Source organism: Styela clava, chromosome 3 (genome assembly GCF_964204865.1).
Source record: "Styela clava chromosome 3, kaStyClav1.hap1.2, whole genome shotgun sequence".
Taxonomy (NCBI): Eukaryota; Metazoa; Chordata; class Ascidiacea; order Stolidobranchia; family Styelidae; genus Styela; species Styela clava.
In genome coordinates, this window is record NC_135252.1 from 21,007,777 (window position 1) to 21,033,148 (window position 25,372).

Consider the following 25,372-nt stretch of genomic DNA (forward strand, 5'->3'; position numbering starts at 1 on the left):
GCCAGTGGGTGTGGTAGGCTAGTGCAGTGGTTCTTAAACTTTCAAGATCTGTGGGCTGTGGCCCTTTCAAGACTTGTGGGCTGTGGCGCTTACTTTTGAATGAAAATATCTACCGTAGCTTTGCTTTAAATGGGTTACTATCTGTCTCTGTGCTGCTTTCTACAATAGTATTCAGTATTCCATACCTTTGCTTCAAATGGGTTTCTATCTGTGATATATTTTTTTGTTTTTGGATCGTTTTCATTTTTGTATCACATTTAATAATAAACAGTAAAAAACGGATGCATCTGCATTGCATTCATAAAATTAAATGAATCATAGTCAATTCACTTTGAAATAATTATGTCACCATGAATTGTACCCAGCGAAGGCTTCCGCTCATGAGCCCCGGGAAACCAGGATCTATAGGGGAGCCATAAAACCCTGATTAAGAACCCCATGGTCATTGGTTCAAGAAGTGAATAATATGTAACAACAATTTTTGAAAATATTTTCACCCTTCCATTGGTTCTGTAAGTGCAATGTCAAACATTTTTCTGTAAGAAAGCCCGTAATGTGTCTTTTTCACAGCATTACTGTTCTGTACACTGTTATCCTGGAGGCCTCCCAATGAGAACTGTTCAATTCTCGTCTTTTCTCGCATTTATTTTTTGTCCACTTGTTTTGTTATATTTGTGATGTTGTGAAATTGTAACTAACGAACCAACAGTTAGGAAGATTTTTGTTCCAACTGTCATTATGGGAAAATTGATATTTCATTTTTTTATAGAAAAATATATGTTACTTGCAAACACGGGAGATACTGTCAAACTGTCATGGAATAAAAAATTTATAAAAAAAATATTTTTCCCACAAATGAATAATTTATCTTCAAAAGTCCTTGGAGAATTGTGACAAAAATTGAAATACTTCAGTTATCCATAAATATGAGATTTCAATTTTTCATAAATGTCATTTTGCCGGCGTTTGCCAAGATATTTCAACATTTTATGACATTTTTTTTTCATTTTGTATTTTACACTCACATAGAACAACATATAAAGTGACTTTTTGGCATCCATAACATTAATATCTAAGTTGAAGTTTATTTTATCTTTTTTATTTCATATTAAATGTCGTTGATAAGATGTGTTTTAATGTCTAATGATGTCTGGTGATTTCACATTGATAAAATAAATACAAAAAATGTTTAAAAAAAGTGTTTTTGAATTTTTGTACAGTTTTCTTCAAAATAAATCGCCGGAATTAGAATTCTAGATTCTGAGATATTTAAACTGAATTTTCTATTCTGAATACATTGTGAAATATTTTCATCATGACAACATGAAAATTGACATCATTGTAAGAGAGAGATATTCAATTTGCTAATGAAAAAATAATGCAAAGTATGTCCTATTTTAATTTATTTTGTTTAACTGTGTTATTCGACAAATGGCAAGTTGGAAATGGAATTATTCTTAAAACTAAAAATTTACTATATTGTATAATATAATTCTAAGTTCGAATTCATTTCAATATCGGATTTAAATCAACCATGTAATATTCAAGTACCGTATATCCTCGCATAGAAGTGGAGTTTACCTGAAAAAAAAAGGGTTTCACAGTAAGGGGTCGGCTTGTACGCACATAACTCTGATCGTACTAAAAATTTGGCTTATACACGCATAACTCTGATCACACCAAAGGGCCTATACTCGAATAACTCGAACTATACTCGAATAACTGCAATCAAACGAAATGACATTATTCTGATTTAATTCCAACAGCTACAACTATATATGCAAGATGCGAGGATATACAGTAATACTCAAGTCTAAATATTGATTGATTGATATCTTATCCATCTAGTGTTACTTTGTTTACAACATAGTCTGTAATTTTGTTAAAATTCAACATAACACACATTTGAAAATCTGAATGCGATCAATTTTCCTGTTAACTGTGCGATAACAATTGCCAGAAAGGCAGATTTTTATGAAAATTATTTCAGAAACAAAGAACTGGCACATAGCTAATTTTAAATGATTTTGAATAGTCAATCAGTTGGCATCTTGATTTAGGGTATTATCCCAGTGTTTCCCCATTGACAACAATAAACTTGAATTTTTGATTTAACATAGCTTTTTTAACAGTCGACTCATTTCCTTATCGTGACAATGTCAACTTTAGCATAGTTTTCATGTCTGGTTGAATAATACTTTTGCAGCATAAGATTAAAAATCAATTCTTTTGTACTTTTTTTCCGCAAATATTTGAATTATTTAAGTAGGCCTACTATGGATCTGCAATGCAATGCAGATACTCAAAACCATTTGGATATTAGTTATATATGATATGGTATCGGTAAATTCCCTTTGCAATTTTAAAATTTTTTAAGACTTTATGGACACTCTATATATCATGTTCATTTCCATCCTGAATTAAAATTGTGATAGTCGTAGAAAAAACGGTACTCCTGAAGTATGCGCACCAAGATGTCGCATAACCTGAACCCTAACCTGGTACACAACCTGAATTCAGGTTGTGCGCCATCTTGGTGCGCATATTTCAGGAGGTCCGAAAAAACAGTTGGGAGTGTTAAAATCAATCTAAATCAATCCTTTTGAAGCCTTTTTTGTCTATGGATATTTAAATTAGATAAAGTACTAGGGATGAGTAATACAAATGCCCAAAACATTTTGGATATTGGTTACAATGAAATCATTTATTTGCCTTATTTGCCTTGACGATTCGTTTGAAAAAAAAACGTCTTGTAAAAAAAATTTGGGTAATATTTGAATAACCAAAATTATTCATTTTTATGTCATAATAATCTTAACCTTTTCTCTTTTCTCACCTTTTCTCGGAAACTGAAATATAGAAACATACTCAATCAGTTCCTTAATCAGAAAGACAAATAAATCGCATCGATACAATTCAACATCGATCTTAAAAAGTTGTTACATTCTGTCTAAAATTCATCCAAGCATGACTTAATGTGCTGTCATGTTGGGAATTATGGTATAATCGATATTTTATGACAGACTAACATTTGTGTATATTCAGGTTGAAAAGTTTAAACACTTGCGTATTTTGCTCGAAAAATCACACTTTTGATAGCCTGGTAACCCCGCGAGTCGCTGATAAGAGATTGCGATATAAACAGATATTGGTCATTAAAATTGTAAAAAAAATTTTTTAAAGTTTGTAATAAATCTTATGTCATATGCGGGACCAACCATGTGCGGTTTCTGCAGGACCAACTACTTATATTTCTTCTATGCTTTTGCATTGAGGGATTCGTATAACACAAGGACGCTGTAGCAGGAGTGAAGATAAAAAGTGGATTTAAGAGCCTTGCGACACACTAACACAAATATATTTTTATTACATTTCGTACGGAAATATATTTGTGTCAGTGTACGGGGCTAATGTCCAAACTTTCCTGAATTTCCGTCTTGTATGCTTGTCTTGTGTATTGTAAATCTCTTTATACTATGGCAAAGTTAAAAACAAAGTATCTTATCTATATAGGCCGAATACTAGTTTTACTTCGATTGCATTTACTTTCTAATTTTCTCCCATTCGCTGAAATCTTCGAACAATGATATTCAAAAAAATTGAATTTCATCAAATATTTTTTCTTTTATCTGTCGTTTTTTATTGAGTCAGTTTGCTGGAATGGCCAATGAAACAATTTGATTGATTTATTCATCTGTTTTTCATGTTTCAGATAAATAATTGAAGCCATAGTCAAGTGCCCAATATTTTTATCTCAAGATCTTTGAGTTGTCTGGATTTCATTCATCTCAAGTCAAGCATGACGTTTGTTTGCACATAATTACCACAGACACATTGCTAGGTAGTAATTATGATGTCATAGAACACTTTTAAAATTTCATATCAACTGCTTATTATGGCCTTATCCTTCCGCAGATTATAGCCGTCTAAGGCTAAGCCCTTAAAATCTGGACTGAAGTTGTCCATAAAGTACCTATCTATTCATTCTACTATATCTATGTGGCCATACATCTCGAAATGATAATTTTTAAATGAAATTAAATAATTTCTAAAATTTAGAATTTATGATATTGAATGTTATTAATTTTAAATCAATTTCAATATTTGATTCATTATCTTGTCATCTTGAATATAGGGTCAGAGTTTATCCTGTTTGGATTGTTAATGTTTGTTGGATTGAGTAATCCCAAATTGATTTTTACATCAATTTTGAAGTAGTTTCATCTCTATTAGAGTTTACTATCATTTTTACAGACTCCTTGATGTTCGGAAATATTATTAACTTTACCTGCTAGTTACTTCAACCAATATTCCAATGTCTCCCAATTTATATAAATATTTGGAAAACGGAAATTTGGAAATTGGATATATAAATATTTGGAAATTTTTTGCATTTCGTTGATTCTTCACAGGTTTACCATGTAATTTCACGCAAGAACTCTCATAAGCATGGTATTTTCGTTAAACAAACATCCCCCGTGCTTTGCTTAATGGAAAGTTAAGAAATTTGGTCTTGCCTGAGATGTTCTAAACCAATTGAATGTTCAAATACATAAATCGGTTCATATTAATTGTGATTTAGAAAGTTCTTGAATTTTGGAAAGATTAGAATTTTATTTTGGGAGTATTGTCATTTTAGTGATTAAAATCTGTCATGCAAATCGAAAAATATTTTTTTTAAACTTATAGAAATGCCAATCAAGTTTTTTAATCTCATCAAATTTGAATATCTCTGATTTATGCAAATTTTTCAAATTTCCTCATTGGTCATAATCATCATAGAACATAAAGTCCTTTTGCAATTTCAATTTTGTTATGAAGTCAGTTCTTAATTAATATATCTTAACTGGGTTTGTTGTATTTCAATTAGTTTTTTTCTACTTCATTAGACACACAACAAACTATATAAGGTATTGATAAATTTCCGCAGTATTTAAAAAAATTTAGGACTGTATGTTCCATATACAAAAATATTTGTTTTCACACATATTGGAATAGAATGTATTCATTTAATAACTAATCATGAACAAAGCTTTCTTCATAAGCTTATTGAATCAAGATATCCGTTTCGCTGTCTCTGAAGTACCCTTATATTGATTGGTGAAGATCTCAAGTATTTTATAAAGAAGAGCCATTTCTTTTTAATCAATTTATAATTGAGGATTTGAAATTTGAAGTCCATGCTCTTGTAATCTTGTAGACTATTTATAGACTATATGAGATCTCATCTGCTATTTAATCTCATAAGCCAGGGAGCACTTTTCGAACTTTTTGTTCGCGAGGTACCAAATTATCAGGGCTAAAACAGACTTTATAAATAAAACTCAAATAAATTGGCCCTTACTGCGTGCCCAACACTTCACCCAAAGTATAATAAATTGGGAAAGCAACACCAAACTGCAACGAATTCAGTCCTTCTATAAATAGTCGCCAGATATCAGTGGAGGCCTGTACAGGTTTTGTTTGTAGTGGACGACTGGAATAAGTGTTAGTACATAGAAAAATGAAATACAATCCATATTTTTTAACAATGGAGCATTTTATATTTTAATCATTAGTTAAAATAGGAAAACGGATGTGAAATAGTGTGAAGTAGACAATATCACTGGTAATGAATTGTTTAATTATTGAAATAACGTACAATTATTCTCATTGTGACATACCAAGACTTCAACATTCCCTTAATAATGAGTCACATTTGGGCAAGTTTATATATAATCATATATTTAATTTACGCTGTTGATGAAATATCTGTAACATTGCTTAAGGCCTATTTTTCTAATCAAATTTCATGTTCTTTTTGAAGCGACACTGTTTTTATGAATGTTGCTGATATTTTTATCTTGTTATTATAATATAGACTTAGACTTCCTTGATAATGAATTTTGATATGTGATTTCCACCGAGATTCATAGTTCAAAGTTCATGATTCAAATATTTCTGGACACATTGCTGGTTTTTTTGTTCTGTATCGCTGTACGTTTTTAAAACGTTAGAATCACAAAAGATTTTATGTCATTTCATATCTCAGTTACTTCTTACTTATGAGTGGTAATTTGTCCAAGGCAATAAACCCTTTTAGAATATATTAGGATGTTTATCTCGGGGGAGGAGAGGAAAGTTGTTGAGTCGGCTTAATCATATGGTGAACCACGGCCTCTTGTCCAGTTACCAGTCCAAGTCTGGTATGGAATTAGTTAGCTAGTTATTTGTTTCAGATGTATGGACTTGAAATCTGAATATATATATATACAATGTTCCATTTTCATAATGTATTTCATTCAATATTTGCCATCCATGCTGACAACTGTAAATGGTAGCTGTTTGGTTATCACCGTAAATCATAATCTAACACGGATGAGTTGAAATGGAATTTATTCTGTTATTTGATTACTAGGAGTGGCCAAATACAGGGGTTTACGTATGTGTTGAAGCAGACGTGCCTTTACCAATGATAAACGTTGCTAATGTTGATTCGCTAATCATGGGCGTAACTGAAAGATAAATATGAAGTATTCCTGTAAATGAGTGAAGTGTTTCCAGAATAATGAATTAATTTTGTTTTGTGACAGGTTGAAAGTCATTTATTCGTAAAAATAAATCGCTCTTGTCTAGCAATTTCCATCCACTTTTATGCAGCACCAAATTATTTTCCTTAATAAACTTATTCAGTGTCCCATATGCGAAGATAATATTTCAGAACATGTTTGGATTGATTAATTATTCGGGTTTTATATTATTCAAATGATTTCATTTATAGTTATCATCTTAGTTTGCCCCAACTTTTTTGCTAAAATTAATTTTGCAATCTGATTTCTGCAAATTTATCGGCGCTCCAGGAGTGTGTGTACCAATATAATTTTGTTTGCCTATTCTACATCGAGTTGTGTAAAGGGACTGAAACCTATGGACAGGGGGTATATTCACTTGGCTAACACAGACAGTCCTCGAGCCGTCATAGAACTTAAATAAGGAAAATCGGAATAAAATTATGGCCTAACCCTAACCTGGTACACACACTACGGGAGTACCAATGTCTGATTCATCTTATTACAGTTTATTTTTTTATTTTTTTTTATTTTGCCATCCCTGGTTGTGAATGACTTTTCATTATTCAAATAATTTCATCAACATATCATTATGATCAATAGCTAATTATGGTCCAAAGCCAATGTATGAATTTCTTTATACACTTGGTCACGCAATGTGGCTGACTAGACGTGATTATATCGCAATTATAACCAAAAAATCTGAATTTTTGTATAATTAAAATTTTGTCTGACAAAAGGGTGTCCAAATAATTAACTTCAGCTATTTTTATTCAATAACTTGTTAATTTAATTTTTTATATTTGAAAAGATGGTTTTTGGCAGATTAAAAACATTTATTTGTTCAAAATAAAATCTTGCAACTTGCACCTCTATGTTTATGACATAACCCAATGACAATTTAATAGTTCAAATATTGCTCTGTTTAAATTATTCTTTACCAGACGATCACTGCAAAAAAATGCAATTCAATTTTATAGTAAGAACTAACAATTAGTCCTAATATTTTAACATTAATTTTCACTAATTTTCAATAGACATTGGTTATAGATTACTTTCGGGAATTTTTAAACATACAGAAATATATTTTTCGGTAAGAAGTACGATTGATCTCTCACTCTTATTTTCACTTATTTTCAGTTGATAGCATTTCGACAACTTTGTAGATTACTTTGATTCAGGAAGTTTTGCTTCATTGAACGAAACACTTTAGAAATATTGCGTGGATTAAAAAAAAAGCCTGATTTTGTTTCTTTAATATTTACACAGGTATTTTCAATTTATAGCAGTTTGTACGTTTGATTGACATTTTTTCATAAACACCATTGCTAATGTAATTGACAAGAAAGTATCTCTCCTTGATTGATTAGAGGCCGTACTCTAATTGAAAACATTGCGCTATTTATCTTGAAAATTTGTTTTGACTGATACTTGTATCTAGTTAGCAAACTTGTAATGATCTATGAGAAAAATTTATGGTAATTGGCAAGCTAGTATTTGTGATTGATTGGCAACCAAAGTCTAATTGATGGCATTGACTGGCCAATTTTGCATTACTTTGTATATAAAATTGTGTGAATGGCCACACACACCCAAAATTCTAAATCTCTTATGGGGGAAAAGCCAAACCCAAAATTGCCAAAAATATCCATCTTCCATTTAATTATGATCAATTACTTAGAAAATTATGTAAAAATTTTGTCTGTTAATTTTCAGATTTCACATTATTCAAATTTTTGAAGTTTTGACCAATTTTTCAATTTGCTGGATTCAGCAACTCTTTAGGTTATTGGGCTTTAAATTATGTACTTCAATATTGCACATACTCGTAATGAAACGTCAGCAAACGTCAATGTTGAAATTTTTTTCCTAAAAGGAAGTATGATCTTGACTAGACAAAACTTCATGAATATTAAGTATAGCTATGAGGAATGCATTTTAAAACTACTGAATCTTTTTTATGTTGTCATATCTATGCTCACTAATGTACTGGAATAATAGGTGTAAAATTGCAGTTGTATTTTATTACAAAGTTCAAAATGAATATACCGGTACTGTTTCAAATCTGAAACTGGAAAATTTGATAGTTTTGACAAACGGAAATTAGACTAAATTTAATCAATAGTAGATAGTTAGCAAACTGCAACATTACAAATATATTTGAAAAAATTGAAATGTGCAAGTAAAAGTATTTTAAAATATGTTTCATAAAGCACATTATTGTGTATTGCATAATTCACTCTTTGTTACGTTATTCCAAAATATACTCAAATATAAAATCTTTCATAGCGAAATTTCTACATTTTGGTCATTGCTATTTTTCTCACATATTTACCTTGTTTTTTTCTTTCTCCATGGCTCAAAGACTAATTTTATCACCATTGATAAATATAGCAATTTGCACTGTTGCAGATAAAACCTAATTTTATAGCCACAGACGTCAACAGCTTATGGGGTAAACAGGCTTATATATAAATAGATTGTGGCATTATGAATCAAATTCTAAAGCGCTACGTTATAACCTACTTATAATAAGACAGTGATGTTTTCGCAAGTTCTGTAAGGAGAACTTCTTTTCTTAGTTAGCATATTTTGCAATTTTTTTCATCAAATCTGTTTGAATCAAAACAATTTATCTATAATTTTATTTGATTATCAATTCTTAGAAATATTTATTTACGAAATTCACCGTTTTTTGAAATTCATTGTTTTTTTTACTCATTTTAATATGACAGTTTGCTATGCAAGATTAATTGAATCAAAAGTTCCGAAATTTAACAACCTAATGACAAAATTCCATTTCATAAATATTAAATAATGGCAATAAAATAAAATAATTCAGAACATATTCGTAAATATCCTTTTTGGTGATGCCTATCTCTGGATCTGGCCGCCATGGTTGAGTCCAATGGTATAACCCAGCGGTTTCCAACTTTTTTGTTAAATTCCTTTCTTCCTTGGAACTTTCTCTTCCTTCCTCAATATACATGATAACTACTTTAATTATTCAATCACTAATAAATTCTTACCAAGTATTATGGGTTAGTCACACTAATGCTTTCGTACAGTTTAAGTGGTTAATGTGTATAAATAAGCATTGTAATAATGAATTATAGAATATTAGTAGTTATACCACAGCAAATACTAAGCAAAATCTCCCTTTTGAGAAAATTCTCCCATCGGTCGGGGGCATTCCTTCCCGGTTGCGAAACACTGCTATAATCACTAGGTCATGGCACTGCTGTCCGTGTCTGCTTTTTCCAATTTCAATTAGTGATTCGGGACTATGTTTGGGGACTATGTGGCTGGAAAATTGGCCGCAGAAAATTTTTCCGTAGGAAATTTCGCCGCATAGGAAAAATCGGTTCCATCACATTTGAACCCAAGACAATTGCACCTGTATGCTATTGCACCTATGGAATTTTTTTTGTTTCACGGATAGTTGAACCCATACTAACCCTAACCCATGGGTTTTAGCACCCGCATATAGATTGAACCCGTGGATATACGCATGGGTTCAAATGTACGTGGGTTCAAATGTACGGTCACCGAAAAATCGGCGCATGAAAATTCGTGCCGAGAGCATTTTGCTGTAAAACAAGTATTTGTGATAAAAACAGTTAGGTTTATATGGTTAGGGTATGCTCTTAAATAACGAATCTTCTTTGAATAAAAAGGTACTAAAAAAACGGGGCTCCCGAAGTATGCGAACCAAGATGGCGGACATCGGAATGTAATATGTGTACTAGGTTAGGGTTAGGCCATAATTTTAGGTATAAATACTTTGGGAGGCTCTTGGCTAGTCTTCGAACTGATAATAGGACTAAAATAAGGAAAATTGGAAAAAAATCATCGCCTAACCCTAACCTGTTACCCATGTTACGTTCCGATGTCCGCCATCTTGGTTCGCATACTTCGGGAGCACCAAAAAAACTTACTAACTGTTTTTATCACAAATACTTGTTTTACAGCAAAATGCTCTTGCGGCGATTTTTCATGCATCAATTTTTCCTACGCCAAGATTTTCTGCTGCAAATTTTCCTAGAATATTTTGGAACTACCTCAGGATTAATTGTGTTGTTATTACTAGTATTTGCCACACCAGCTGAAGCCTTTTAATCCCTACATTGTAATAAATAAACAAACCAGTTTATGTCAAGCGTACAACAACCACATGTGTTTTTAGAAAGATAGATTGTTATCAAAATTTAATTTCAAATTTTAAGAAAATAGAGCGCAAAAACAACAATCATAAATTATTAATTAAACTTTGGTAAAAAGAGGAATATAGTATTTCATTATAAATTTGAAGCAAGCTCAAAAAATGTTCATAGTTCGGCTCTCCAGAAATATGTGTACCAGTATGGAGGTAACTAATTTTGTTCGCCTATTTTACATCAAGTTGTGTAAAGGGGCTGAAACCTATGGCTATGGACAGGGGGTATATTAACTTGGCTAACACAGACAGTCCTCGAACTCGTAATAGAAATAAATAAGGTTAATCAAAATAAAATTATAGCCTAACCCCAACCGGGTACACACACTACGGGAGTACCCATCGTTCTGTTCAGAAGTACAAACCAAGTGACTTTTTTTGAAATTTAGACACTCCTCTTGTGGCAAAGCTCGACATGTGTGACAAAGCTTGTGTGGGTAGTTTATCGAAAACCTTTTTTCCTTTATTTTTTATAATGATTTTCAGAACTTAGCATACATTAATGCAATATTGTTGTTATTGTTAACACCCTTCGTCCATCTTCGAAACACCGCGGCTTCGATCGACGTCTCCCATAGGTCCGTTCTGGTTAAGTGTGTTGGTTTAGCTGGACAGATGAATAGAAGTGGTACTTCATGCAGGCCGGTTCTGCATTTGGGGCACATTAATGCAATCAATTTTTGTTGTTGCTAATAGTTATTTTATTTTTTGAGTGGGCCATTTAGATTTACCTAACTCTGCTGACATTGTAGATGAAATATCTGTACCCTCGTAGTGAACCAGGTTAGGGTTAGGCCATAGTTTTATTTCGATTTTCCACACACTTCTGGAGCGCCAAAATATCTGTGTTGGTTCAAGTCAACTCTTATGCAAAAACAGACAAAGTCAAGTCAACCTGAACATAAAATATTGATAAACAGTTTTGATTTTATCTGGTTTTCGAGACTCTATTTATGTTACTTTTAAGTTTGTGTTGAACAAATTTTTCAAAATCATTTTATTTCTTTTTCAGTATCCGATCTGTGATGACAAAATATTTATGCGAAAGAGGACTTGTTACTTTTGATGAAGTTTTTGAGCAGCATATCGGTAAGTTTGGGTTTAGGCTATCAAATCTTTGTATTTAGTGGTTCATCTACCTTGAAAACTCACCCTTCATTTTCAATATTTCTTTTTTATTAGAATTACGGTAGGTATTGCGTGTTGCAGTATAAACTGAATGCAGGAAAATATTTTACCCAGGTTCAGTTTTGTAAAATCGTCCCAAATATATGTATGACAATTTATTTAGTCATATCTATCATTATTGGACATTTCCATTGTAGGCTAGACTAACAATCCGTTTAGCACCAATAGATCTTCCACTGCTGTGTACATGATTGGTTTAAAACAGGGCGTGTCTCCCATGAGAAAACAACTTCTTTAAAAAACATTATTATATCAGCAGGAAATGATATGCCCAGTGGTGGTCTGCTCTATTTGAAATTTCACAGTAAATAGCAAAATCGTATGTTGTGCAGGCCTGCCGTACATCATATTGAATGAATAGTGTTTCAAGGAAATTATTACGATGGGATTTGCTCCTTACTATGGTTCTGCACCAGCAACCTTTAATAATATATAGGGAGCATTACTATGCAGGAAGCTTCCTGACCGGACCCAGCATGAGGTTTCAATACATGGCTGAGGTTCCAACAATGTCTAATTTGGTTACAATTAGAATGTATCTCACCGAAAATTGAATTCATTCATATCAGAACTATTGAAAATTTTGCTTGCATGCAAAAATGATTCTCAAATTCAAAGACTTCCTTTTTGACCTGACTATAATTAATTTGAATATAGAATCTACATAAATGTCATATGTTCTTGTTTTATTATAATCCGAATTTTTTACTTACTGTATATATTTATATTACCATATTATATTTAAATGAGGTTCCGTCAGTAGTGGGATTCAGCCGGTTCGCACCGGTTCTATAGAACCGTCTCACGGAATTTTATGAAATCAGCGAACCGGTCAGCATGACTTTTTGTAACAGAACCGCCTGAAAATATGAATTTGTATGATGGAACCGGCTGACAAAAAATTTGAATCCCACCACTGGGCATATCATTTCCTGCTGAAATAATAATGCTTTTTAAAGAAGTTGTTTTCTCATGGGAGACACGCCCTGTTTTAAACCAATCATGTACTCTGCATCACGCTCAGACTTATTGATTTTGTGAATTAAATTCAGATACCAATATAAACAGAATCTGCAATGCTGTAAATTTTTCAATACTATGACTAATTTGATCTTATTGAATCGTTGTCATGACAACTTTTTGTTGACAAGTGTGAATGGTTGGGGATATTCTATCTAAATTTATTTGCGATGTTATATATATTTATTGTGGATAATTAATATTTGGTATTAAATCACTATAGGAAATAACTCCATTCTTATGAAAATTGCAGGAAATAGAGCTGAATAAAAAAATATTTAAATTTTTTGTATTAATTTGGTAAAATCTCTGTTGAGCAGTGGCCAATTCAAGGAATACTTGTGCTCTGTATTTAAATTATATTTCAAGAATGGGGGCTCCCGAAGTATGCGAACCAAGATGGCGGACATCGGAATGTAATATGTGTACTAGGTTAGGGTTAGGCCATAATTTTAGGTATAAATACTACGGGAGGCTCTTGGCTAGTCTTCGAACTGATAATAGGACTAAAATAAGGAAAATTGGAAAAAAATTATCACCTAACCTGTTACCCATGTTACGTTCCGATGTCCGCCATCTTGGTTCGCATACTTCGGGAGCACACAAGAATGTATTCAAAATGGTTATAAACTCATTGTCAATATGGGTGTCCAATATGCCCTCCACAGAGGAGACCATTTGGGTGGCATTTGGGACCATATACCTATTTCTTATCCTCTGCCTATATGGCAGTCCTATGTCCTTTTACAGAAGAGGTTATGGTAGACATCTGCTTAAAAGGCGATTTGAATGAGATTCGGAACATTATGAGTTCCTATTCCTACCATACAGTTGTTTAATTTTTTGGAATGTTTAATAACCGATGCATAATAGTGTTGTCTCTCATTTGCGAGTTCATTATACATTTGCACTGGTGACAAGTACATTGAACCTATCAAAGACTTGTTCTATAAATAGAAACTTAATGCTGTTTTCTTCTTAATTCTCAAGGGACGTATTAATATGGGATAAATTTTTGCATTTTGCGTATTCAATCATTCAATTATCATACAAGATTATGGCTGCATCTTGCAAACATGTCACATCTTTAATTAAGTCTTGGGATTAGCTAAATAGTTTTATTTTTTCATATTTGTGATACTGTTCACATTAAAGTTTATGCATTTGTAACAACTGGTTAGCTATTCTCATAACCGACCTGAAGGCCATATTTTTCAATATAATAAAGTCGTCGTGTCGATATCCCTGGGATAATTCAATCATTCGATTATTATACAAGATTATGGCTGAATCTTGCAAACATGACACATCTTCAAAGTCTTGGGATTATTTATTTTTTTCATATTTTTATTTTTGTTCACATTTAGGTTTGTGAATTTGGAACAATCGTTTAGATATTTTGCTACCCGACATGTGCTGGTAACAAACGGTTGTTATTCTCGATATTTTGAACTTACCTCTGGGATAAAAATGCGATATTTACCCTTACTCTGCACAGTTTTGTACAACTTGCTCTTTTATTAGAATTCAAAATGTCTGAAGAAGAATTCACAATATTAGACAATTTATTAAGTCTTCAATATCAGAATATTTATGTTATTTTCTTTTGATTATTTAAAAAACCTAAGTTATATTTTAGAAGCCTGCATAATGGGCCATATTATTATGAAATTCAAAGATTTGAATACGATTCTTAAAACTCAAATTAAACAAAAAAAAAATATTGAATGCAATCAATTAGATTCCTGCAGGACCAACTACCTATTCCTTCTATGTGTTTGAGATGGTGTATCCGCGTGTGAATAATGCAATAGTACCGCAGCAAAAAAAATGTGAATTCTGAAACGTTAAATTTCATTAAATATAGATTCGAAATTGAATTTTGATCTGAAAAACGCAATTTAGAAAATTCCCAAAACGATTACATTCCTGAATGCATGTTTAGGTTAATTTTTGAAGATACGTTTAGCTACCGTATCGCTACAGAAAGTCTTAATGGAGCGTTGACAAGCATATGCCCATTAATTATTTATCGAGGCCTCTCTAGCATGTCAACTGGTCCTTTTCCAAGACTGAAATTCGATAATTGATGTATATTCGGCCTATTGAGGGGTTAGTTTAATTGATTCTATTACAGCTGGTTTACACACGTTTCATACTTGGTCAATAGTAGGTACTGGTAACAAAATTTGGAGAGGATTTTTGCCAAATGCAGACCCAAAATAGTAATTAGATTAGAACCTTTCTAAACCCTCTGGTATAGGAAACAATTAAGAGACGTTTGCCTTGGAAAAGTGATTTTAAATCGAAATTTTATTCATTATAAATACACTTTTTATTTTTTTTATTCAAGTTTTTAACTTATAGTACCGGTATTGATGATTTTTTTCATTTAAATTCTAGGATTTTGGAAGATATGCATTAGTCAATCAGGTATTGGGCAATTATTCTATCCAGCAATTCATTTGAAATTCAACGATATAAATGAAAAGCAGGTGGAAAATCTCAAATTTGATTCCAAATTATACTGGTCAAAAATAAAAAAAATAAAACTTTGAGGAAGTCTGTGTATTCCATAACCTTTGACCCCAGGGCCATTATAGACCAGGTGACATTTTTTGGCCAGGGTTTCAATGCTAACTGTTTCATTTATAATTTTAGATAGTCTTTATGTTGATTTTTAGATTTGCCTGTTAGAATCAAACTATTACAAAAATTTAATTTCTAAAAGCCCTTAAAATGTTTGGTTCTGTCACTGCGATATACCTTATCATGATTCGAAAATTACATTTATAAGCGATACAGTATAATAAATCCAGCAAGAAAGATTTCCAGAACTTATTTACACATCATAATACTAATAACTAATTTTAAGTTGACAACTCACACAGATCCAAATATAACTTGGATACCATCAAACTTACGTCATCACTGAAACACATTTAATGACAGCTCATTGGCAAACAGATGTACCATCTGGGAATAATCAGTGACAGATAATTCAAATATTACAAGGATCTGTGGTCTGTTTACTAATGTATTTATACATAAACTTCTCTTTACTTCTGCCCTGTGTGTATCTATTTATAATCTCTGGCTGGTTTCCAAATTCACTGCCCATATTTTACCACAGGGAATGTAATGCTATACTTAGTATTTGGTTTCCTCATAACACTAACTTCAGGTCATATTTAAATATATTTTGGAATAGTTAAGACTTACCTAATAGATTCCGAAGTCATATTTTCCAATATAGAATATCAAATATGAACTAAATTAAATCATGCTCAACAGAGAAATTTGTCCAAATCATCATTTGTCCAATCAAGTTATAAGTATAACAATTGAGTTTGATATTACAAAATATTTTAGATTTTATCATTTTTACATTGTCAGAAGTCCCCACAACACTGAAGTTTTGTTTATTTATGTTTCGTACTAGATGTTTTAAGCTAAATGATTTTCTATCAGATTCTGAAATGATATGGAATATCCACTTTTTTTTATATAATTTTTACATTGTAATTTGTCAGTACCAATAAGTCCAGTTCCTGCTTTGCATGAGATGTCTTTTGCTAAAAATGACAAGTTTTAAATACAACGATTCTAAATTAATCATAAAACTAGCAATTCACTTTATCAAACATTCTAATTTTTCATTTCTGACATCCGGGATTTTTTTCCTATTCGTTGTTATTAAATTAAATGGACAACTGGTTTCTGTATATTAATAACACAAGCTAAGATTGAAAAGAGACTATACATCCTTGTTCATAGATCTTAACATGTCCTTGTTGTTTGTAAGTAATAGGGTAGTTCACGTAACCGCTGGTCGGTTATGGCTTTCTCCGCCATCAAGTCCATGATTCCGAAAACAAATAATTGGCTAACATATCCCTTACCCAACATGGACTGGTAACTGGACGATAGGCCGTGGCCGTCTTGTCAGCTTTCCTCTCCCTAAGAATAAATATGTAAATCCTATTCCAACCGTTCATCAAGTGCTTTTCCCATTTTCAATTGCTCTTGGCATCGGATTGTGCAATCTTGTATAAAAAAAAACAAACTTTGTGAACCCCTTTTTTGTTTTGTTTTTCAGGATATAGATTATTCAGAGAATATTGCAATGAACTTGACATGCCACCTCACATGAAATTCTATGAAGAGGTCAGTATACTGTTGTTGCTAGGTTACTTCGTTCTGACCAATCATGTGTGACCAGTCTGAATGTCTGGAAAATTAATCTCAGATGTTATCATGTTGGATATTTTTTTTTTAATTTCTGTTCATTCCCCCACTTACTCGGTGCCTGGTTTAGAGCCTTATTTTGAGTGCCGGGGGGGAAGGGGAAACTGCCTATAAAATCTAAATTAAAAAACAAAATTCAAATTCTCTTTTTAATGAACTATGAAATTTAGGAATATTGAACATGTTTTATTTTAAATTGTAATTTTTACATTATAATACATTATATGGTTCCTTTCACAAATAAGATTTTTATGTCTTGCTATTACTAAATATATTTTGATGAATTAGCTATAAAATTTGTTCTAAATGAATTGTTCAAAGTTTTGTTTGTGCTGTTTTATTTATTTTTCATTCATTCATTACTTAGAAGTTTAGGACTATCAAATTTTTATTTTAAATCAGGCATTCCATCCAAGTTGGGTTTCTTAAACAACTTTACATGCTATGCTATGTGGCATTTCCGTGCTATCCGCTATTAGCTATAATTTTATTTTTAAACGAATGGAATTTTTTTGACATCGTTGTTTACATAAATGGTTGTTTGTCACTTCTGATATTTTATCTTTTCTATATCAGAAATAGTTAATCCTCTGAGCTTAGATTATGTTTACGATAAAACAAGTTGAATTTGTAACATGATCGTGGTATTTACATTAAGTTGATTGACATTATCAAATTGATGACCGAGGATTTTGATGGTTTTGGTTACAGTATTAGGTCTGTCAGTTCCGACATGGCCTGTAATTAGTAATATACTATTCCTTATTAATATTCAGTTTTCCTTTTCCTAAAATGACTGTTTGAAGGCGTAAAAATAAAATTTTGTTGAATTTGAGAATTTTTAAAAACCATATATTGTTTTGGCCCTCACAGATATATTAAATGAAGTGAAAATACTTGAACCATGACTGATTAAAAAACAACAAACCTGGTTAAGATATATTGAGAACTGAAATTGTGAAGGAACTTTGTGGACACCCGTATATATTTTTTCATGCGTTTGAAGTTGCTTATGGGAAAAAAAGAATCGGGTCTTTTAAAAATTATTATATTTTATGTATTAGAGATTTAGAGGGCATTTGTCTATAGTCTTGTTAATAGCAAATTCAAAACGAACCATATTGAATTTTTGTTAGTTTCCCAATATTTCAATGACAAAATTTTGACATTAATAGATACTTGTAAAAAGCCTTGATCATACAAAAATGTTAAAACAAACCACATTTATTTTTTGTTGGTTTTGCAATAATTTATCAATAATATTAGAATTATAACATTAAATCATAATTGACATTATTTTCTCTCAAAAGTTTCTGTTGAAACCATGACTTTTTGCAAGAAAATTTTGATTCTAGTAAATTTTGACATAATCTATTATATTGCTGTAAAATAAATTGATTTGTAAGATTTGAAATAAACTCTAATAGGTAAAACATATATTCCATGCATTTTTTTATACAGTTACAGCCAACGTTTACATTGAAAGTAAAAAAATTTTCAAAGAAATTTCAATTTGAGTTTGGAATCTGGCAGATAACATTCTAAATTAATTTTATGGAAAACGTACATTCTTATGCCTTTATTTATATAGTCTGCTAAAGTTTCATGTCAAGGCCATAGCAGATTAAATAAACCTCCCAAAGTTAAAATTCATACGTTCTTCCAATGACAAACTCTTAGGTCATCTGCAAAATGTAGCCCTAAATGTTTGAGCAATAGATAAATCTAATCCGAAAATTGCAATTTCGACTATGGCACTGGATATATTTATTTCAGTGCAAATAAATCGATTCTGAGCTTGAAATTCAATTATACTATGCAATAATACCTTCCATTCTGAAAGTATTTTTTTTGTTTCCTCGGCCAAAGATGAACCGATATTAAAAATCATCATTAAGGTGCGTATTATATGTGGTCCATGTCAAAAGGGGTATAAAGTTCAACCATGCTCTGTCTACTTAAGTCCAACCTTTCAGAAGTAATCAATCCATCCATGAGGTCTAAATTTGGATACCGTAACTCAATTTGATTTTTAAAATTGGTCTGGATTAACAAATTTTAAGGGTTTAAATATAATAAAATATATTCAGTGTGGAATAGTTATTTCTTAAAGAAAAATACAAAATACTAAAATAGTAGTGAAATAAATTTTTATCTGATATTTGGGACATGTCAAATTTGTAAGGTGTTTATCCATTTCCGTCAAGCCTTATCTAATGAATTGATGTAATTGCAATGAACTATGTTCTACTTTATTGATAGGGTGAGTCAAGATATAATAATCGATTAGGACCTCGACATTATGGAGTCCAAGGGTACTCTAATACAAGAGTTTCAGTTAAAATTTGGATGGTTTTCATATATGAAAAATCCCTAAGATGATATAAGAACTTAATTGAACCATTTTTAATAGTCTAAGCTGCTATGGGTTGCAATGAATAGATTTTGATTTTAAATTGATTGATTTTCTGTATTGGGTTCGGAAAATGCTACATTAACTTAGCTCCAAACATGCTTTTTTGGAGCTATTGCATTGTGACATTGATAAAATTAGATTTTTGCAATTTTTTTTCCCGTTTTGTTTTGGCATACATTGATTGTCCTATTTGTACATTGTTTTTAGTCGCTACTGTTATGGTAACTGTTAACCTTATTCCTGTTATAGATTCGAGCATACAAGGAAACTGATGATGACGAAAGCAGGAAAGAATTAGCAAAGTTGATTTACGATGAATACATCATGAAAGAGTTACTGTCTTGTTCATACGTAAGTAAATTTTTTTTGTGTGGGATTCCAATTGTGAAACAAGCAGGACAATTGTGAGACAATCAGGACAAATGTGGGACAAGCAGGACAAGTGTTGGACAAGCAGGGCAATTCTGAAATGAGCAGGACAGGTGGGAGGGAGACGAGCAAAATAAGTGTGAGACAAGCAGGACAATTGCGGGACAAACAGGAGTGCGGAAAAACAGACAAGCATTACAAAGTGTGGTAAAAGGAAGTAAAATGTGGGATGAGCGGAGCAAGTGTATGACAAGTTTGATTTTCTATTAAATCCAGCCCCTTTTCAAACTCAGATCCTAATCCTTTTCATTCAATGCTAAGTACGTTACGTGAACATGATAAGTTGACTCACTGATTCCATCCAGGATTTATCATTAAATATTCATGCATAAGGCACAGGTTGGAATATCAACAGGAAGTAGATATAAAGGTTAATTAGCTGCAGTATCCATATAACGTGATTGCAATCAGTTTGTCAAAGCAGGGCATGATTGCCACTTGATAATGCATATTGAAGATGTTATAAAGCACAACAGGCGTTAGCAAAACGATTATGATTTGCTGATGTTTCTATTAGGGCACTATTTAAGAGAAAATGTTATTTTCATTGATATTATCTGTACTTGTTAACAATCAGTAATCAAAATTGATTAATATTTCAATTTGCAACCTTCAAGATGTTTCCCTGATCGTTGGACGACTTGAACGAACACATACATTCATATTGAGGATATTATAAAACAACCGGCGTCAGCAAAACTATTATAATTTGGTGATGTTACCATTAAGATGCTTGATGAGGGAGAATATTTTTTTTTATTAATATGGATGTTTCCCCGAGCATCAATTTCCTTATTTATATCCGTAACAATTACAAATCAGCAATAACCTAACAATGACGTAACAATTAGAATATATACTACCGCTCAGACAGATATTCAAGCGTGGTTGTAAACATTGCCTTTTTGGGTACTTTTCTTGTTATCTTGCATCTTTCAGGGGTCAAGGGTCAGGGAAACGTCCATTATCTGTAGTTGTTAATCAGTAATCAGTATTGATTATTATTTCATTATTTCAATTCGCTAGCTCATAGCTGTTCTCCTGATGTTAATGACTTGAACTGATTGAAGTCTCAAGCCCATCAGGAAATACTGGCACATAATGATGCTGATGCACCATCATAGTTTATATAGTTTCAGCAGCTCTTTGCAGTTCAGTGCTGTCTCGTGTTGTGACATTTTATTTATTATAACAAAGTATGGCTTTAAGAAACTCAGAACACATCTTAACCTAAACACAAGAACACGCAATATAACTACATTGAGTCACTAAGCATAGCCTTAATCGGACCAATTCTAATATCCGTAACAACTCGTAACTAAAGTAAGGCGGATGCAGTCCGTTGTCGCTTGACGAAAATCAGTGATCCCAACACAAAGAACAATAATGTAATAATGACAGAATATAAACAAAGGATTACAAAGTGTGGCACACTGCAACAGGAATAACTGAACGTAATTCTCATAACATTCTGTAATTTTTCTCTCAGACATAAGTCTTCTTCACATCTGAATAAGTGAGGGAGACCTTGCTTTGAGCAAATTCTCGTAACAAAGACCTATCACGTCTCTATCTTCATTTCTTAATCTTTTTATTTTTTTACTATTTGTAGGAATTCACAAAAAAAGCAATGGATCATGTCAGGGACAAGTTGATGAAAGAAGAACATCCATTGGATCTTTTTAATGTAAGTTAGAATAGGAATTTACTTTTCCCCTTAATCCTAAGGAGAGGAAAGGCGCTTCAGAAGTGTGTATACCAATATGAAGGTAACTAATTTTTTCGCCTCCTTTACATTAAGTTGTATAAAAAAACTGAAACCTATGGGAGTATATTTACCAACATAGACAGTCCCCGAACTTGTAATAGAACAAAAATAAGGGAAATCATAATAAAAATTATGGCCTAACCCTAACCTGGTACTGCTGGGACTGTCTGTGTTAGCCAAGTGAATATAACCCTGCCCATAGGTTTCAGTCCCTTTACACAACTTGATGTAAAGTAGGCGAACAAAATGAGTTACCAATACATCTTATGGTTGGTAGATTCTATTTATGAAAGCCTTCTCACATTTTATTGACTATATCATGCAAATATAAGAAAAAGTACTGTTAGCAGTCGGTATTAGACTACCAGTAGAAGTATAAAGGTCATTCCTTTTGCCCGATTTTACAAAGCTGTTACCATTCAGTTAAAACTTAATGCAAGTCATTATGATACACAATCTTATCTTTCTAAATGGCCATTATGTGGCCATAATACCCCATATTTGTGTTATCATAAAGAATAGATCAAAATATTTATTATTTGTTTATGTTTAAAACATCTATGATAGCCTTTTACCCTAATTTATCTTAAAGTGCATGAAATTGTTATCATATTTGAGATCCTTATCTCTCCTTATCTGCACTGATATCAGTTTGATTTCAATATTGAGCCGGCCGGTATTTAGATTAATGAAATTACACTGCGGCAAACCTTTGCAAATATACACTACATACTCTATACACAGTAATCTTGCTACAATATAAAAATAATATTGTTTTGTTTACTATATTCACCCCATGAAACTAGAATGCTAGCTTAATGACTCATTTATTTGGCAAATTATACTCTTTTTTTTGTCAGTTATCATGACACTTTGGGGGATAGGGTGCTAGAATTATAATCATGTCGAATATCGTTAAGTACTGACTTTTGGAATGCAGATATAATAAAATCTACACAACCTACTTACTACCCTCGCATTTTTAAGATTTCTTATCTAGGGTAGTTTATCTTAAAATATAAATAAACAAATACGTTATCAGTGATTCTAAACATTAGAGGTTTGCCAATTTTGCTCATCTGCTTAGGTGTTTCAAATTTCAACGTATTTTCTGAAATTTTTGTCATTAAAATATCATTAGTAGGGTAGAATTAATGGCCATATGCTAAGTAATAGCGTTGAAAGTATTTATGTTGAATGAAACTTGAAATTGTTAGCGTGATCATTCTATTAGCTTTGGGAATAAGAAATTCTTAAATCAAACACTATAAGCAACACCTTGCCGCATCTTATAATTGCAATAAATCATTATGGGGCTCCAGAAGTGCGTGTACCAATATGGAGGTAACTAATTTTGTTTGCCTACTTTCTTTCAAGTTGTGTAAAGGGACGGAAACCTATAGGCAGGGGGTATATTCACTTGGCTCACACAGTCAGTCCTCGAACTCGTGATAGAACTAAAATAAGGAAAATCAGAATAAATTATGGCCTAACCCTAACCTGGTACATATACAAGGGGAGTACCTTTTACGAAGTTTACGGTATGGTACGGTACGGCTTCACGGTATACCATATCAATGGCTTATATATTTTCTTTCAATACCTTTTAATTTTATTTGGGCTATCTTTATGAAACCTCTCGTCCGTTTACCAGAACTAGTGCAGTATAGGAATAAATAATCAGTCAATTGTACCAGACACAGGAACCTTGATGGCGAGGAGAAAGCTGTTACTGCACATCTGCTATATAAACTATTTTGCAATTGTAAAGGTTCCAGCAATCCTCTTGCACATAATCAGTGATGTTTATTTTTTCATACAATGCTTTTGTTTGCTTTTACCGCAAACAAGGTATATATATATACAGGCTTTTATCAATTTCAGCTCCTGAGCCTTGCATTGAAAAAAATATAGGAAAAATGTTATTCATTGTTATTCAGCAGCTTTTGTAAATTAATTTGGATAATCACGTGACTGATGGGTATTAAATTTTATCATTCCTTCCTACAGCACTACATTCCGGAAATCAAGAATAATCTCAACAAAATACTTTTTCAACAATTTCTTGAAAGGTAAGACTCTTTGTTGCATCTGAAAAGATTGAAGAAATTGAAATATGCTCGTCTTAAATAAACGAAACGTAACAGAAATATATCTTGGTGTCCGTGAAGTCCTAAGATTTTTTTAAATTAAAAAAAAAGAAATTTATCGGTACCATATATTGTTTTGGCCCTCACAGATGAATTAAATAAAATTACCTAAACAATTACTGATTAAAAAACAGTAAACCTGGTTACGATATATTGAGAACTGACTTCATAACAAAATTGAATCGCAAGTAAGCTGAGTTTAAAACTAAAAAAAAAATAGTTGCCAAACTAGGGAGTCGGCTTATAACTCTGATCGCACTAATTCCCTTCTGCAACCATTTGCTGTGTTTCGATTTGTAAGGTCGGCTTATATGCGAATTTTCATAAATTCACGATTTTAGGGCTGTTTAGGGGGCCTGCTTATATTTGAGGATATATAGTATTTGTAATATCTGCAACACTATGCAGTCCACAACTCAGTTTTTGAAAATCTTTTTCCCACTTATCCATTTGGTCATGTATTCCCTTTATATAACACAAAACACAGATTTTTAATAATATGTAAATTTTGTTTCTCAGAATTCCAAATATCATTCAGACTTCCTGTATTTTCTAATTAAACTAATTTCTCATGGTTGCAATAAATTAACATTTTATTAGTTATTTTATCAATAAATTTTAAATTTTAATATAAGATAACATCATGGAATGTGGCAACTTACAAATGAGAACAACAGTCAATTCCAATTAGAATTCAAATCCAGCCAAACATGATAGACTGATATATTATGCTTTACTAGTGCTTCATCATGCATGGGCAGGGTTGTTTTTTATGTAAAGTAAAATTCCATTCTATGAATAAAGGAGTGAATATGTGTAACAAGAAGTCTATCTACACATACAATTATTGAGCTAAATTTAGTCTTTTGTGTGTTTGCCAAGAATCTTTAACAAATCTATTTATTTTCTTGTTGGGAGGAAAAGATTTTAATGAGAACCAATAATTGAGTTCTTTTGTTAGTCTGTTCTATTTTTAAACATCTTGTTAAAGCGATTTGATTTCCTGTTTGGTTATGCAGTCTGTTTTATATTAAATGATATGAAAATTTTTTGAATACGCTACCAAAATTGGAAACTGAGCACCTCAGTATAAGGCCTTATTCAACTCAAATCTAAAGCACACTTAGAATGGATCTAAAGTAAAATACAACACAAGTAAAAATGTTACTAAATAAGAAAAACAAATGTTTATCAAATTGCTGACGCTAACAGTAAGCTGGTTGATAGTAACGCGCTACAACAATCATCGCTGGACTGCAACTGTATAAACAGATAGTTACATTGCATAGTAAAAATGTAATTTTTAGAATGACTAGACTTTAATTTCTAAGTTTTGTGTACAGACATAGTTAAGTAGCCCTGTCTTATATGTTTAAATTCTGTGGTTGT

The 25,372-nt window shown here is 31.9% G+C and overlaps 1 protein-coding gene across 2 annotated transcripts in view; it reads left to right on the forward strand.

Moving 5' to 3' along the window:
* Positions 1–25,372, forward strand: part of LOC120343533 (G protein-coupled receptor kinase 3-like) — a 65,646-nt gene that overhangs the window by 17,697 nt on the left and 22,577 nt on the right. For both annotated transcript variants that reach the window (XM_078111353.1, XM_078111354.1), the window contains exons 3-7: positions 11,777–11,853; positions 17,072–17,139; positions 19,886–19,987; positions 21,678–21,752; positions 23,844–23,905. In XM_078111353.1, the coding sequence (XP_077967479.1) occupies positions 11,777–11,853; positions 17,072–17,139; positions 19,886–19,987; positions 21,678–21,752; positions 23,844–23,905 (384 nt within the window). The remainder of the gene's footprint in view (positions 1–11,776; positions 11,854–17,071; positions 17,140–19,885; positions 19,988–21,677; positions 21,753–23,843; positions 23,906–25,372) is intronic.